General features: G+C 38.8%; 1 protein-coding gene across 2 annotated transcripts in view; it reads right to left on the bottom strand.

Moving 5' to 3' along the window:
* The window catches only part of gabrg2 (gamma-aminobutyric acid type A receptor subunit gamma2), a 46301-nt gene that overhangs the window by 14751 nt on the left and 18066 nt on the right, over positions 1-13484 (bottom strand). For both annotated transcript variants that reach the window (XM_061803990.1, XM_061803991.1), the window contains exon 6: positions 7465-7602. In XM_061803990.1, coding sequence (XP_061659974.1) covers positions 7465-7602 — 138 coding nt within the window. The remainder of the gene's footprint in view (positions 1-7464; positions 7603-13484) is intronic.

Genomic DNA, 13484 nt, shown 5'->3' with positions numbered 1-13484 from the left:
GATTATCAACCTGATTTGAAAGTAACTTGTAACAAGTAAACAATGGACTAAGACACAGCCAAATGGATGTGGTGTTGGTTTGGGGGGATTTTTCTGAACACAATGACAGAAAACAAAACCTAACACTACTGACTTCTATAAACCTGAATCAGCTAAGTAGGGAATGGGAGAATAATTGAATACCGGTATATTAAAGCAGAGAATCAGGCAGTTGACAATTATCTACCCCAAGGTGTATAATATTGTCAAAACGTTGTCAAGGCTAGCAACTTCACATGCAAGTCCACATGAAAGGCAAACATCTCCATGAGCAATAGCTCTGACACAGTTGGCCTGTTTTTGTTTTTTTGGCTCACCACCCTCCCGCTCTTTTTTAATACCCTTGTATCTCTCTATTCGATGACCTCCATCCATGCCTACCAGCTTCTCAACTGAAAAACAACCTCAATAATTTTATCCACTGGCAAAATAATTTTCATTTGGATGGCAATGTATTTGTGTGTCCTACTTTATCCATCTGAAGCTTCTGTGGAAACTGCAGTCATGCTGAGTAAAAATAAACTGAAACAAGAGCACACGTGTGTCATCGCGTAAATCCATCTTTCCGGCTTCAAACTGTACGCTTTAAAAAAAAAATATATCACACCGCTCTTTGAGGTTGGAGGCTTTAACTGTGGGTGTGATTTAGATTAGGGATTGGAATAATAAGATGTTCATGTTTGTGAATTTGGTGGATTTTGTGGATTGTTGATTAACTGGGTCTTAAAAGAACTGGGTCAAAATGGTGTGCACTATTTGGCTCCAATAAGCAGAGATGCTCCCGAGTCTGTAAAAACAATAACCACGTGGTGTCAGGTTGTTGTCAAGTTACATCCATACATAACTATGCTACAAAAACTGCCCTAGAAAGTAGTTGTCTGACCAATAAAACACTAGCATGGAAGCAGAAATGCAGAACATTCCATCCCATTAATTTATTTTTCCGGTAGCCGAGTACGAGGATTTTTTTTTTTTCAATTGAAAAAGTCTGCAGAGCAGAACTGCAAGCTGAGAAATAAAAGTGGGCCTCAAGGACTTAGCGATTATTTTAACGTAGTGACAATTTCATTGGGGGAGGACACAATTTCTTATATAAATAAGAGCAATCAACAGCTCTGCTGTCTTGACTCCACTTTCTCTAGATTTGTCCAAATGAGACAAAATTGGCAGCTCCATCGCTAGTGCATTTTAAAAGAGATTAGGATAATGCTTGAATAAAAAGTTGCTAGTTCTAAATCAAACTTAATATTATGGGAATATAGCAGTGGGTAAGAGCAGGTAAAGCTGTGTGTCGGGGGATGGCGTGCAGCGTAAATTAATATTTTACTTGAGAAAATGAGGATTCTCATTGAGTCACATTTATCCTGCCCATCACAAGTGCCACCACCAGCAGAGAGAGAGCGAGAGAGAGAGAGCAGGAGGAGGAGTGGATGACTGGAGGAAGAGATTAAGAACAAGTAGCTATTATAAGAGTGGCGTCTCACTGTGGCTAATGGGTTGTTTAGGCACACTTTAACCTCCTTTCCCTAAATAAACTCTGGGTGATGGTCATCTGTTTAAAGAGCTGCGGCATATTTTTTTTTCTTTATTCTTCTTATAGATTGTGTCTATGAAAGCAACACAAGGCATTTCGAATGTGTCAGCTTTAAGTATCTCATTTTTGATATATTTTGTTTGGTTACAGGATTGACTCATCGCTTTGACATGTGTTTTATACCATCTACTCTTCTGTTACATGATGACAAGGTTTTGCTGCATATGCAATCAGAGCTACAATGTCTCAGTAACAGTCAAACAAATTATTGGCGTCTGTGTTCTATGGCATTCTGTTTCGCAACCACTTTTCTTGATTAAACCAAGCAGCTGTTGACAACCAACCTTGCCTCCACAGTTAATTGCTTATCACTACATCTAAAAAAAAAAAAAAAATGTCATCCGAAAAGACCATGAAGAAGCTGTTTGCTGATCAAGCAGATGAGATCATTCCCATTAGGAATGGGATTTCAAAGTAAATAAATGAAAAAAATCCTTAATCAACTAACAATTATTTAATCTTTTAACTGATGTTTTTCAAATCTTTTTATCGGTTGGGATAATCTCTCAATAGCATAAACTCCTGATTCAAAATCATTATCAAAGTCAGAGTGTGCAAATGTAAGTCTTAGCTGTTTATTCTGTTGGTCTTCAGGCCATGTAGTAGTTGAAATAACATGAATACAGGAATTACATGAACAGAAGCCCTGCTGGTTGCATCGAATAAATCCACTCTAAAACAATTCATCATCACAACTAATACCACAAAATCAAGTGATTAATTCAGTCATATGCCATCCATAATTTCTTCTTGATCAAAGCCAACGTTGAATAACGTCCAACTAACATAAATACAATAAATGGCACCTTAATCAGTTGAAATTTCATGGAAATTATTTTCCATATTACATTTCAATTCCTGCCAAATACGCAAACTGCACGAGATTCACAATAACATAATTTGACACTGATATATAAAATTTTGTGCTTAATAAACGTGATAATTTATTATGTCAGTGTGTGGAGTCACAACCATTACATGCAAACAGCCATTCAAATTGGTGTTCTTAAGTAAAATTCCATCACATTGTTGCATGTAAATGAACAGACACACTTCTCCCCTTTGGAGGGTATTATATTTGGGTCTTGGTATCACTGTTATCTTGTTGCAGCAGAATTGTAAATACTTAATAATAATTAATTAAATGAATAATTATTTACAAGTACTGTATGTCTCTGCGGATTAAGGTCTACGTGTCTAGTTGCATCTAGAAGGGCCTAAAGATAGTACCAGGATATGCTTGGTCATCCTATAAGAGGGAATGCATTTTCTTTCCATGGGTTAGTTGTTAGGTTGTTTTCTCAAGCTTGTTCCTTGCAAACTCAATGCATGACCCACCCGGATTTGCCCCATCAACAAATCATCTGTAAACTGTGGAGCTGCGTAATCGGGACAGGGCCACTGATGTGTCTCGCGGCTTTCTCCGCTCAAGCTGAATCACACAGGCGGACGCACACAGACAAGAGGGCTGCACGGCATGGCTTTTGGAAGGTCAACCTAATAATAGGTTTCCATACATCACAAGCAGACAAATAGACTAATTGAAACATGCATTAGTCTATGATGCACTTTAAACGCATCCACACCCAGATTGTGTATGCGTTCCCATTTATATGTGGACATAGGTTAGGTTTCTGATTCCATTGTGCTGTTTAAATTAAAACTTTCCGTGACATATTGCAAAGAGAATCTAGAATAGCGACCAAACGAGACAATTAGTTGGGAAATTACATGGCTAGTCTTAAAGCTTGGACGAAAAAGCCTTCAGGACATCTATCTCAGATAGTTTTTTTTTTAGCTAATTTGTGCTGGAACTATGACTCACAGACATGGTGACATCTCTCTGTGGATCTGAGCAATGGAACCATAACATTAAGGCACTATAAATAAAACACAATTTTTTAAATCTATGTGTCCTCTCCATCTTTTTGGGACACTATTTACACACTAGCATAACATAATCTACGAGGGGGATTGCTTCAGATGTTTTAGTTTCGGTTGAACTTTTGACTGTGCTTTTAAAAATACTTATGTAGTCGTGCACATATACGGTATAACAATTTACCACTCATTCAGTAAACTAGGGAATTTAACGCAAGCTTCATCCCACTTAACAAAAATATTTTGACAATGTCTATAAATAGTAATATTATTACAAACAACTACTAGGTTTTCAGTACACAATATATTACTAACAAATGCCTTGCAACAGTGATAGCAGGTGCATATGGAAATAACTACAATGTATGATGTTTTTATACATTTTAAGATTTTTATAATGGGATGAGTTGTTACTCAACAAGTTTGTTTTTATCTCATTCTTTCTGCATCCCCTATCATTTTTCAGCTTGTCTTCCATTGTAAATCTGAGAATTTGCGAGCAAGCGTGTTTATAAATGCAGGTATAGGCTTGCAGGCGATGCAGGCAGCCTTGATTTGAAGTGACATGTCAAGAGACCAGGTCTTCGGACACTGACTGAGCAGGGCAAGTGGGGAAGCATATATAAAGAGACCCCGGCTTTATTAAAAGCCTCATCAAGCGCAACAGATAGTGTGTCAACACGTAGCACCTATTTCATTGTAAAATCAAATTATTTTAAAGCATGTCTCATTGTTATCCCTTTTTTATATGAGAACTAATCTGGTCACAGTCAGGTAGATTTTTACGACAATGACACAGAATAACATCCTCTGGCTGAAGCCAGTTCACCTGCCCGCTTGTCTGCTAGGATTAATGTTATTTCCAGTTGCCTTACTTGACCCATTTTAACACAGTAAAGAACCTGAATAGGAATAGTCTTTAAACATTTAACTTTTCCTTCAATAATCCTATGAAATAAAAAAAAAACAGGTACTCTGCACATTTTGCATTCTGTCCATAAAAAACTAATTTTAATAATAATTTCAGCTCTCGTCAAATGCATAGGATGCACTTTGTGGCTGAACTCTGTCTCAACAGACTGCTTGTTCAGGCAGATGTTGCGCTAGCTGAACTGGCAGCAGGTCAGAAACCCAAAGTGACTGCAAAATGAGACAAGGGGTCTCTCAACCGCAGTCAAGGTTCTCTGCGCTGACAAGAGAGCAGATGGCGGTTTGGCTGTTGGCGGAAATAACAAAACACATCAGAGAGGTATGCCACAAAGTCTTCACCGCATCTAATCTACCTATATAGCCTTTTCATGATGTCGCTTGGAAATGCTTTGATTAAAACGAAAAGTTAGAAATAGCATACTTTTTTCCTCACAACTCACAGCTTCGTTTAAGCAAGCTCAATTGCCACACCATATCTGGATTTAAATACAGTATGTATAGGAGCTGAAGATATTAAGTTTACAAATTTTTGTAGACCCCCTATATATGAATACCGCTGGACTATCTGACAGGCATACCAGCAATCAACCTCTTTGGGGAATACATATAAAAAAAGTGCTTTTCAACTCAATTAGCATTATACGCTAAACCAAAATCACTCAGACTTCTATATAAGCGGCATTTTGTGGTGTTTTTTTCCTCAAATCGCTACTCATTTATTGAGACGAGAATATGGCACACACTGTATGGTTAAATTTTACATTTCATCTAATTTCTTAACCTCCAAACATCACCTTCGCTGATATTAAATAACATACTGAGATTCTGCTTTCCACGCCACTGTACATCCCCACACACAGACTATTATCTATACAAAAAATATTTTTGAACTGCAGAAGCTTTAATTAGATAAACATAACATTTGCAGGCCATTTACAAGTAATTTTCAACCAAGTGGATTTTGTAAAACACAAAAACATGACTTCAAGGGAAATTTACTAGACTGCTATGTATGATTGGATAAAAATATTTCACTGATACAGTAGATGAACTAGTATTCAGCCCATTATCATTTTTTTTCAAATTTGTTAGTCTATTCCAAGTAATTGTAAAGGAGTTTAGAAACGTGAATTTAGCTGCATATTGCATGCATATACATATAGCTGATACAAAAACCTTCTAGGGTTATTATTTAAAAATGCATTCAGTTGCAGCTTCAAATAACGTCTGAATTAGTTCAGTCCAATCTGTCCCTTGCCACCGTCCTCCAAGACCCCAATTCCTAGCTTTTAATTGACAAGGTTTCACAGCTCAGTCAGACGTCCAATCGTACACCTAACCTTATTGTAACTGCAGAAATAGTGTCCCCCATAGAGTCTTTATTTGGCTAAAACCATCTGTACCAATTAGTACTCATTTTGGCATTCAAAACGAACTCCCTGCAAAAATCCCACTTCATTTAACTGCAGACTTGTATACTTAGCATGCATAGTGTGTGTGAGCCAGGTGATTGTGATAGCGTCTTTTAGAATGTCCATATCATCTTTTACTAAAAAGTAATTTCCAACCTTTATTTAACTAAGCCACATATTAACAACTGAAAAATCTTTCAGCACACCAACAAAAAAACAAAAAATGGCGGAAAAATTGAATACATTAATTACTAAATGTCCTTCCTGCCAACTAATCTAAGAACATTTTTTGTTGTCACTCAATAAATATATACATTATTTCTTGTAAGTAAATATTTTTCCGAGAATTTATGTACAATTATACAATTTCTCACACCTGAAGAGGATTCATGACTTACTGGTTGAGAATCACTGCTCGAAAGGTTGATGCTCACAATGCAGCATGCCTCTTCCCCATACAAGAATAAATGTCATGTTCGTGAATGCTATCATGCAAAGGACTCACATGTTCTAGACGCATGTTCTATCTCATTGAGTGAAAAGAGTGTCATCCAAGCATTATCGGGATGTATTTGTTTCCATGGTATGGGTCACTTGCACATCAATGACGGGAACCTTCATGTTGAAAGATACATTCTAGTTGAACAGCAACATGCTGCCATTCAAGCAATGTCTTCTTCATGGACGTCCCTGCTTATTTCAACAAGATAATGCTAAGCCACATGTGTTTAGAACCACATGACTTTGTAGTAAAAGAGTATGAGTTCTAGACTTGCTTGCCAGCAGTTCAGACCTGCTCCGATTGAAATTGAGTGAGACATTGCTAAGCGCAAAATATGACAAGACCCAGACTGCTGAGCCACTGAATTTGTACATCATGTGAGAATGAGAATTGAACCAACAAAGCTTCTAAAATTAGTGTCCTAAGTTTTCAAACACTTATGCAGTGTTGTTGAAAAGAAATGTGATGTAACACACATCTCTGTTCCAGTATTTTTTTAATATGATGCAGACATCAAATTAAAAATGTGTGAATCTTTGCAAAAAACAAAACAAAACAAAAATATCATCCATTTGAACATTAAATATCTTGTTTTTGTAATAATAATAATAATAATAATAATAATAATGCATATAACTATATATGTATAGTATTGGACTTTTCAAGGCATTCAAAGACACTTAACAATTGCACACAATATTGACTCACTCAACAGTCACACCCCAGTGATAGAGCCCCACCTGCCCTGCAACAGTCTGACAGAAGCTTGGGTGCCATTCCGGTGCGCCTATGGCCCCTCCAGCCAACACCAGCCAGCCAGTTCATTCATAGGCAATGTGAGTTAAGTGTCTTGCCCAGGGACACAACGACATGCATTCAGGCGGGAATACGAACGGGCGACCCTCTGGCTGGAGGCCATACATCTTTTGGACTATATCACCCCACCTTTGGGGTGTATTCAATTAAATATAGGCTGAAAATGATTAGGAAAAATAAATATTACACTACGTCCCAACTTCATCAAAATTGGGGTCTGTTTAACAAAGTTTTTAATAACAAAATAATAGTAAACATACGAGAAAGGCCTTGCTCAGAAATACTCTTACCTGAGACAGTCCTGACAATCTCTGAGGTGTTCCTCAGGCCCACAAAGGAGAACTGGTAAAGCCTCCAGGAGCGGATGTCTCCAACCTCCACTGAGCTCCTCTTCCACTTGTACACAATCTCCTCCCTGGGGTAGCCATCTGTGCAGAAAGATGAGGGAGAGGACGAGGAGCACAGGGGATTAGCCGAGGCGTGCTGTAACGGCACACAAACAATTCATCGCTTACAGGAGTTCCTTTTAAAGTTACTCACTCCTCCGATTCAATATAAAGCTAAAGTACTCACGATCATCATATCTAAGTCTGCAAGCTTACAAAACAGTATTAAAAAAAAATGCTCATTACATAACATCATCCTGCACATCATGTATAATTATGTGGATCCAAAGTTAATTTTGATGGTAGTAACATCCATCCATCCATTTTTCTATCCGGTTATCCTCACAAGGGTCACGAGATGCTGGTAGTAACTATTCTCTTGTTTTTTTTATTTTTTTTGTTCAGAGGCTGCCCTCAGGCTGGTGGCTTCAATACAGCACATGGAATTTCCTCAGCGTAAACATGACTAAATAACTTCATGAGTTAAGTGCTCTGAAGCATGTGGTGATACAGTGGTATGGGTGGATGTGCCCAGTTGCCACATTTAAGCCACTCCAGCAGGAGGTCTGTTCCTAAGATGGCAATGATGATTGAGCCGCTGTTTTCTTCTTTTTACTTAGCGGTTATCAAATATGCCGTGTGTGTGTGTGTGTGTGTATAGTGGTGCCATGTGCAGGAGGGTGGTGGGCAAGCCTATGCATGATGTAGTCTTACATAATTGGCATATCATGGTGTCATATGAAATAAACATCCACAATGACTTGAATCATATCGTCTAAAAAATTCACAGTGAAGTTTGCTTGCAACAAGCAGTGGGTGACAAAACAGGTCATTTGTTTTATATTATTCTGAAATACAAGTAAAACAGCCCCCGTCCCCAAAAGAGGTGAAATGTTTTTTTTTTTCTTTTCACAAACGCTGCACTGAAGTTAACATTCCATTGGCATAACTTTAACTAAATATCTGGATACATTGGGGGCTTGATTAAAGAAAAAAAAGCGTGATTTGAATATAAATTTATTTGTTAAGAAAGGAGCATAACTTGATATTAGGGATGATATAACTGCTTTTAAAACATGCAATACTTACAATTTGAACTAAGTTCATTGTTTTAATGAAGAACCCAAGTGGTCGATTTACAGTATGAGTCCTATGGCAGTATGAAGTGAATTGGGACATTGACATGGTACTGTTATATTATGGTGGACAGGAGACTTAACAGTAGCATTTTGTGTGTGTGTGTGTGTGTGTATATATATATATATATATATATATATATACACACACACACACATACATTTGTTTCACCAAAAAATATTTACAGAGCTTTAAAACTGTCTGTGGTCCCACATATTCTGTACCTTACACAGTCCTTCCGTAATAGTCTTTTGGCAGCATTAACATTAACTCACAAATGTCTGGTGACCGCATATGCTGTAGGCTTTGCCCGACCAACCAAAGCCACACACAAAAACCTGCAACACTGACTCTGAAATGTTGATGCTTTGCCTATCATAAGATTAATTCTAGTATATTATCGATACTTGTTCTTAGGTCATTTGAGGCACTGTAGTGCCAGTAGTGTTTTAGAAAGAAAAGCGGTGGTATCGATTAGCAGTCATACAGAAGGAGCATGGGCAAATTTCTACATGTAGCAAAAGCCACAATATATTCGTGACAGCCAAATTAATTTACAGAGCCCTCCCACAAATAAATATACCGATGAAATGTGAGAAACAATCTTGTGCATTTTGTAACTGGACCTTTAATGTTTAATTACCTGACTTCATCCATCTGTTTATACCATCATTAACACAATTATAGAAACTATCAATACTATCCAAAAATGCTGGGTAACAGCACACAACTATGCAATGTACGTCATCTGGAACAGTTCAGAATTAATATTTATCTAATAACAGGACACAATCATGAGTAAAAAAAACAACCAAACGGTGACGCAGTGGAAGAGCTGTGGAGCGTTTGCCTTAGAGTTTTGAGGGCTGGAGTTTAAATCTCGGCCTCCTCCTGTATGGAGTTTGCATGTTCTCCCCATGCCTGTGTGGAGGTTTTCTGGGCACTCCGGTTTTCTCCAACATTCCCAAGACATCCATTAATTGGAGACTCTAAATTGCCCCTAGGTGTGATTGTGACTGTCACTGCTACCCGTATTCATGTGCCCTGCCTCCTGCCCAATGAGAGCTAGGATTGGCTCCAAGAACGAACCATCACATGCCAGCACATAGGGACTGAAATCTGATTGGCTACAATCACTGCAGGCAACAAAATAAAGAGAACAAATTGTTGGGAGTGAATTAATACAATTCCGTGGAACAAATATTAGAATTTAGTTTGCGAATGTTGGTCAATGCTTCTGATTGTGTTTAGACCAATAATTCTCAACCACTGCGCCCCATTAGTATGCTGTCCGGGCTTTTCAGATGTGCCGTGGGATATTATCAAATTTTGCTTTATTTCTCAAAATTTATATATTTCCAAGAAATAATGTATCTTTATGCATCTATTTATGTCAGTGAGGCATAGTTACAGACACAACATATAAATGCTCTTCTTTAAGATGTTGGCAAGTACAAACAGTAATTAATCCAACCACTTTTGTGACGTTTTTATCAGTGTGCCGTGAGGTTTTTCAATTGTAAAATGTGTGCCTTGGCTCCAGAAAGGTTGGAAATAACTGATTTAGACCAACAGAGAAGGCCTTTCTGTCCCTGACAGTCCATTATAGGTGCCAAAAGATTTATTTCAAAGATCCATAGGCTTCATGCAATTTAAATGAAGGACACACTGGTCTATATTTAGCTGCACACCGATTTCTATTTTCTTTTTGCTTTTGGAGCTATTTACAAAGCATTTTCTCTGTAGATTTATCCCATAGCAGTTCCCTGTCTTGATCCATTGAGACCTCATTAGCATAACTTTACCTCTCTTCTATGCCTCCCATGTGGCCAGCGAATCATTTTAACTTGTGGCACTTTTGAAATTTTCCTCACCAAATTAAAGTCAGGGAAACTGAGTCAATCATTTCTGTTTTTTTCTGATTTTCATGTTTTATTCAAACATTTTACCGCTTGCCAACACTTGCTACGAATGCCAAGACTTTGTTTAACAGACAGCATTCAGCAGTCTGAATACATAGCAATTCTAAATTCCTGAGAAAATAATACCAATTGTGAAAAAACCCACAATCTGCAAAATGCTCAGATGAACTAGTAGGCATGGATACAAAATTTTTTCAATCAATTAATTCACTTATTTAGTTTCCGCATCGCTTATCCTAACTAGGGACATAGATGTGTTCGAGACTATCCCAGCTATCTTCTGGCAAGAGGTAGCGTACTCCCTGAAATGGTCACCAGCCAATTGCAATAAATAAACAACCATTTACACTCAGATTCCCACCTAGTGGTAATTTAGAGTTCTCAATCAATTGTTTTTGGCATGTGTGAAGAAACCGGTGTGCCCTGAAAAAAGTGATGAGGAGAACATCCAAATAAAACATAGGTGAGGCCTGATTTTAACCTGGATCCTCAGAACTGTAAGATGTGCTAATCAGTTGTCTATTGTAATCATTTAATTATGTTAATTTTCTTTCTGCTAAATCATGGAAATTTAATCATATGCCAATCCCGACTAAGTAGTGATCACTTCGAAGAGGCAGCTCCACACGGATGAACTTACATTAAATCCATCGCAGTATTGCAGAGAGCCCTAAGAAAAATACATTGGCTGGGTTTACCTGCAGATTTTTTTTGTTATTCCTTTTGAAATTATTCTGAGTCAAGATATATTTACAAGTGCGTAAATGATGGTGTCCCAGTACATCAAGACAGAACATGTGCAGACTGGATGCAGTCTGGCTGATGAGGCAGTATACATGACTTTGGATCCTTTTGGTAAAAGGAATATTAAGGCCCTGTGAAACTGAATTTCAGATTTGGCCTGTTTATTTTGCCTGTGGTTATATATTATGGTTATATTGGTTGTGGTGTTGTATTATATTGTGCATTTTCATTCAGTTAAGGCTTTTAAGTCATTTCTAACTAGAATACTCTGTATAAAGAAGTCTATTCATTATTTTGATACAGAACTAGACGTTTAAAGGTCAAGTGTCATCCCTATAAACATTCTAAAATAGATATTGTAATGAAAAATATATATAACATTATTCACTTCAATGTCTATTCTAAAAAATAAATGTGAGTGGAGAGCGCGTCATCCATCCTCTGTCCGTGACGTCACCCGGACATTCGCCAATGAAAACACGTGGTGCACCCTAACTATGGGAGATAAACACGCCCCTTCAGACACGGAAGCACTTTTCGAAAAGGAGAACACCACACAACCGAGTTAAGTTACCGGGGCAATATTACACTATTGTTTCGAGCCATATTCAGATGATTTGCGATCACGCCAAACCGCATCCCCGTCAGATCCATTTCCGTGGCGGGGATGAGCTATCGTGGCTCATCGCAGCCGGCCGTAATCAATATTACAGATTTTTTTTTTCAAAACACTGTTATAGTTTGATTACGTGATGCTAGCATTTAAGATGAGAATTTTTGACACCGTAACAATATTTTTAACCAAATGTATTGATGTAAATGAGATGATACATACTAATAAAATGAGTCATTTTCGGCACCGAGGTGGCTTATGACAGAGCCGAGCCGTGCTGCTTTCGGGGGTTGTTCATTGTCGCTGCAGTACGGGATGAACAACGCTGTCGAGCCGGGGCGCTTTACTGCGTTGTTGTCACACGCAGCTGAGTGAGGCAGAGCCGAGCCGTGCTGCTTTAGGGGGTTGTTCATAGACGCCGCAGTACGGGATGAACAACACCATCGAGCCGGGGCGCTTTACTACGCGCACACGGCTGAGTGAGGCATTGTCGGCTGCATTCTTTAGAGCCGCCGCTGTCCGCAAAGCCCGACGCGCAGCCTTCACAGAAGTCGTGACCGCCGAACGCGGCGCCTCAGCCGATGTGGCTCATTTTCGGCACCATGGTGGCTTATAATGGAGCCGAGCCGTTCATAGCCGCCGCAGTTCGGGATGAACAACACCGTCGAGCCGGGGCGCTTTACTGCGCGCACGCGTCTTAGTGAGGCATTCTGGGCTGGGTTCTTCAGAGCCGCCGCCGTCCGCGAGCCCGAAGTGCAACCTTTGCTGGCGAAGCGACGCAGCAGCCCAACGCCGTCTGACGCGCACATCGACATATTTCGTACGCGGATCTTTTGTTACGTTATGAGAGACCGATTACGTTGTCTGCCCCAAACTATTTTTTTTTTTAGTAGCTGTATACACACCTACCTGTTATTTGGAACCCACGAAGCTCTCGTCCTCTGCACCCGTGCAATTGATTTTTCACGACGTACCGGGTCTCTTGCAAACTTATGAAGGGTAAATCCATTCTCCCGAGTGTTCAAGCAATGTCCAGCAATGCAACGAATCGGCATTTTGGATAACAGGAAGTAACAACGATCTACCTTCCCGGAGGTAAAACTAATGGAAACAAACGAGTCCACTTGGTGGCGCTTCTGTCCTTTACGTCACTTCCTGCTTCTTCTCGAAAACAAATCCCTCGAGAGGATTTTCATGGCGGGAGTTACAAAAAGCTGTATACGTCAAAATCATGTTTTGTGGTGAAAAAACACATGGGCCCATATTGGCTGCCGTTTTTCATTAATAACATACTAAAATCATCCATTTCATGACAGTAGCCCTTTAAGTATTCAGTTTACAGAATGTATTTCCACTTGCTTTAATCAGTATTTTATGAATTGTATAATCCAGCTCAAAATCAAAATGACCCTCAATTCCCAAAGACATCTTCCATAAACTAGTAACAAGCCTGCTAACTATAAAACACTGGACAATATCACTCCCTGAGCCTTTCATATAGCTGTCAC

This window comes from Syngnathoides biaculeatus, chromosome 18 (assembly GCF_019802595.1).
Source record: "Syngnathoides biaculeatus isolate LvHL_M chromosome 18, ASM1980259v1, whole genome shotgun sequence".
NCBI lineage: Eukaryota > Metazoa > Chordata > Actinopteri > Syngnathiformes > Syngnathidae > Syngnathoides > Syngnathoides biaculeatus.
Note: the sequence above shows the minus strand (reverse complement) of the source record. Positions and strands in the feature narration are given on the sequence as shown.